The sequence below is a fragment of the Pteropus alecto genome, unplaced genomic scaffold (genome assembly GCF_000325575.1).
Source record: "Pteropus alecto unplaced genomic scaffold, ASM32557v1 scaffold45, whole genome shotgun sequence".
Lineage (NCBI taxonomy): Eukaryota > Metazoa > Chordata > Mammalia > Chiroptera > Pteropodidae > Pteropus > Pteropus alecto.
The window spans coordinates 17,775,852-17,780,466 of NW_006442491.1; the positions used below are offsets into that span (position 1 = coordinate 17,775,852).

The 4,615-nt window shown below is 51.1% G+C and overlaps 1 protein-coding gene across 1 annotated transcript; it reads left to right on the top strand.

The window, feature by feature from the left end:
• The first annotated feature begins 3,091 nt into the window (after nt 1–3,091).
• TMEM74B (transmembrane protein 74B) lies at nt 3,092–3,823 on the top strand. Its single transcript, XM_015596978.1, has one exon. It carries the CDS (start codon nt 3,125–3,127, stop codon nt 3,821–3,823), a length of 699 nt encoding a protein of 232 aa, XP_015452464.1. The 5' UTR covers nt 3,092–3,124.
• The last annotated feature ends 792 nt before the right edge of the window (nt 3,824–4,615 follow it).

The following is a 4,615-nucleotide window of genomic DNA, read 5'->3' on the forward strand; positions in this document are numbered from 1 at the left end:
TGTGTAACCAGCCCTACCCCTTTGTTGGTGTGGGTATCACTGTGGTCCACGGATCTATGGGTCACACCAAGTGGCTTCCCATGTCTGTGGGTACTAAGTGTGGAAACCGTCCCTGGGGGTGTGAGTGTAGAACTAGGGTGTGCCTTTCAGGTTCTTTTGGACTGCAGATGAAATTGGAGTGTAACTGGTACAGTTGCCGGTGTGAGCAAGGGACCCCAGCGTCTGACTTGTCAGTTTGTTTCTGTTTCTGTTTTGGATAATTGACTGGGCGAGCCTTGTGTGACCGTGGGTATCTCTGAACCTGTATGAGAGACATGGTAACTCTGGGTGAGAGAGCCTCCTTTGTCTCTGCTCTCTTCTTAACTCTGGCATCCTAAGGAAAAAGTTTTGGGTTCCTGCTGGTGAGAGAGAGCTCTACTCTCAGAATTTGGGTGTCCTGGTTTCCTCTGGGATATGGAGGCATCAGTGTACCTGCCTGGGAAGGTGGTTCCTGGGCCACTCCAGGGACTGAGTTCTCTGGAAGGTGCTGAAGACCAGAGGAGGGGAGGTCATTTGGACACCCACTGGGCAGCAGTGGTCACTGCCAGTCCCTGTTTGTGGCTGAGCACTCAGGAAGATGCTTTTGGTGCCAAGAGGAACAAAGCCAAACAATGTACCACTCTTAGTTTAGTGGGAGTGGGAGTAGTCTGAGCAGGGCTTGGCCTTGAGTAAGCCTCATGAACCCCTGCATGGGAGGGGTTGTTTGCCTCCTGCGGTTGCCAGGCCAATCCTGGAGGCTGGCTGTGTTCTAAGACCTCTCTGCAGGGGGCTGGGGACCCAGACACAATTCAGATGTGTCCCTGCCCTCAAGCTGCTCACAGTGACTGTTAAACAGTGGGATAAAGAGTCTAGAACGAGTGCCGGAAGAGCCGGGGGTGGGAGAGGGGGGGTGTAATGATGCCACTTCTGCCAGAGTGTGAGTTTGCAGGTTTGTAGAAGATAACAATTCTTAGGGAACCTGAGTTCAATTCTGGACCCCCATTAGCACATCATGGGATCTTGGCCACGTTTTATCAAATGTAGGTAGTAATTCCTGCTTATGGGACTGGTGAGAGATACTCCCAAGGGAAGTGCCTACTGTAGGGCCCAACAGGGAGTGTAGGTGCACAGTAAACATTTATTAAATTGGAACTCAGGAAAAAGGAATGTGTTGATAGAAATGAGTTGTAAGTGGAAATAGGCTTTGTACTCAAATGAAAAGCCTTGTGTGTGTGTCCGATGCAAGTCCATGTTGGAAAAAAGATCAGAAAGATCAAAAAACGTGCCTTCTTTCCTGTACTGAGGCTCTCTGAGTTTCATTTATTCATTCATTTCCTTCATTTTCACTTCATTTATTCAATTCATTCACTCTCTATCATACACACATACACACACACAGAACCACAATGCACTGGAGAAGAAACTCAGGCATGGGAGTGCAGAGAAACATCTAGAATCATGTGTGTGTAGACATATTAGAGCATGTGAGTCACTCTGCAACTGGAGGTCTCTGTACAGTGTGGGGCCCTGGGGTGTATGTACTCCTGGGAAATCAGCGTGTATGAGGAACACAGTAGTTCTGTGGGATCAGGAATTCTACATGCCAGGTGGGGAAGGAGGCTGAGGTGGGACCTGTGGGGGAGAACACTGGATCTGCCAAAGGGAGGACTCCATTATCCACTCCAGCTGAGTGTTGTTATGAGGAAATGGGGGCCTAGGGTGGCCAGATTCTTCCTTTTTTTTTTTTTTTTTTAAAGGAAGCCAGGAATCTAAAGTTTAAAATGTAAAATCTGCTTTTTATGTATTGGCAAATACTTCACCAAAAACAAATGAACAGACCAGAAACAGAAAAAAAGCAAAACTTCTGTGAGCCAAATGTAGCCCACAGGCTGCAAGTTGATGGCCTTCAGCAAGAATGCACATGTGTTGTCTGTTTCTCTGTGTGGGTATGTTCAGGTATTGGGGAGATATCTCCTCTTTGAGCAGAGAGTGCCCCCTTCTACCCTGCGCAGCTCCCCTTCTGTGGTCCTCATCTAGCCCCCTTCCCCCCGCTTCCACTGACATAAAGGCATTTGGCTTTAACTTTGGTCATGGCTCTCAAATACGCTCCTTTCTCTTAGCCCCCATCTCCGCCTCCCCTGACCGCATCAGATTCCTTCTTGGACCCCGGGCCTCCCCTCTCTTTTTCCTCATTTGTCTGTCCTCCCCTCAGCAGCCAGAAAGAGCTCTCTGGACCCTAGGCAGATGTTAGTACTCCCTGCCTGGCTCCTGTCTCAGCTCCCTGGCTCCTTGGCCTGGCGTTCAGAGTCCTTTGAGAGCTGGTCCTAGCTGACCTCTGAGGCACCCCTTCCCCCTGTCCAGAATGCCTGCATCCACTCTCACTGTCAGGGGATTCCCTCTGAGGTCTGGCTCAAATGTCACAAATTTCCAGAGGCTGACTTTCTCCTTTTCGTTACCACACCACTTGCATCATTTCTACCCCTTCCCCCACCCCCAGTCATCCTCACTTCATCACAACGTCTATTAATAATGCCTTATGTGCATCATTTTACGAAATCCTCACATCAACCGTATAAGGAAGGCATTTTGCTTATCGCCATTTAACAGAGGAGAAGATTGAGCGTGGAAAAGTCACACTTGCCCAAGCTCAAGCAGTGAAGCTGGATTTGAACCTGATATACACTGTATCTAAATTCCCTCCATCATAGTAATAGCTCATTATTGATACTGAGAATTTACTGTTATGAGTGCTTTATATAGATTATCTCAATCCCTACATCAGGGAGTGGTAGTAGTATTGTCATTTAATAGATGAGGAAACCGAGGCCCAGAGAGGATAAGTGAATTCCCCAAACCCAGCCAGTGGTGAAGCAGGAATCTAGTACGGATCGGATTACACTGCTGTCTTTGTTTGAGTCCTTACCTTCCTCTCTGTCAGGCTCCCCAAGCTGAGAACTGTGCCTCACTCACCTGCACATTGCTTGGGGCCCAGTGTTATGTCTGGCACTAGCAGGCCCTTGGTAGAGATTTGCTAAATTCAGCTGACTTTCTGTTTTCTCTTCCAGCTGCCTAGGGGCCAAGGGATGAGCAGGGGCCTTTCTTACCAATGGCATCTCCCCCTGGTCTGGAACTGAAGACACTGAGCAGTGGTTTCCAGACCCCAAGGAGACCAGCTCCTCTGGGCCCGGTGGCCCCACCCAGGGAGGGTGTGGAGAATGCCTGCTTCTCCTCAGAAGAACATGAGACCCATTTCCAGAACCCTGGAGATGCCAGACTGGACAACCCCTCCAACTCCCCCGGGGGTGTCCCCTCATGGCCCCGATCTCAGCCGGACGATCTGTCCCTGCATTCAGAAGAGGGGCCAGGCCTGGAGCCTGTGAGCCGCCCAGTGGATTATGGCTTTGTTTCTGCTCTGGTTTTCCTGGTGAGTGGGATCCTCCTGGTGGTGACAGCGTACGCCATCCCCCGTGAGGCCCGTGTCAACCCGGACTCAGTGACAGCACGGGAGATGGAACGACTAGAGATGTACTATGCTCGCCTGGGCTCCCACCTGGACAAGTGCATCATTGCAGGCCTGGGGCTGCTCACAGTGGGAGGCATGCTCTTGTCCGTGCTGCTGATGGTCTCCCTGTGCAAGGGCGAGCTCTACCGCCGGCCAACCTTCGTCCCCGGCAGGGGCTCTAGGAAGACCTATGGCTCCATTAACCTGCGCATGAGACAGCTCAATGGGGACGGGGGTCAGGGCCTGGTGGAGAATGAAGTTGTCCAGGTCTCAGAGACCAGCCACACCCTCCAGGGGTCTTAAGTAAGAGCCCACCTGATCTGTTTCAGCTCCAGGGCTACAAGCCCCACAAGGCCTGGAGTTTCAGACTGAGCTCTACACAGGGCCCTGAGGAAGGAGTCTTGGGTGCTAGTAGGGGACCTGGGGGCCTGGCTCAGGCTCTAATGGGGAGAGTGGCCCCCTGATCTGTTTTGTAGTTTGAGGTTTTGCATAAGGTTTTGTTTGGAGGATGGCTTCTGCTGCTAAAAATACACAAGTTTGGAAACTGCTGCCCTTGGAGGATGAGGTTTCTTGGCATTTCTGAATATTGAAAGCAGTTTGAAAGACTTCCATCCTGTTCCTGTGCCTTGGGGAATCCCAGGATCTCTGCTATCCTCACCAGCAAAGTATGGGTGTTGGGTGACCTTGGAGGGACCCTTTCAGCCCTGACCATCTAAGGTGGGAGGTAGCTTCATGAAGAGGGGAGAAGTCAGCACCCTCCTCTCTCCAGGCCTCAGTACCCCTAGGCCCCTCCAGTTCTGCCCTAGGAATGGGCACCCAGTATCTGCCTCTGGCCACTCCTTCAGGGGAGCGAGGTGTCCAGCAGGTGCTGACCATTCTCCGTGCCATTTTCTGCCCCAGCTTTGGCCACCACTGTCAGAGAGCCAGCAGCTTGCAGGGTCCTGCTGGAGTCCCCTAAGTCACTTGGTGAAGCCTGGTTAACTCTTAAGTTTGCTACAGCCTGGTTTTGGTCTTGAGATCAAATTTCTTGCAGTGACTAGACATTTCATAAAGTCAAGTGTACAGTTTTCACCAACTCCCTGAACAAGAGTGGTC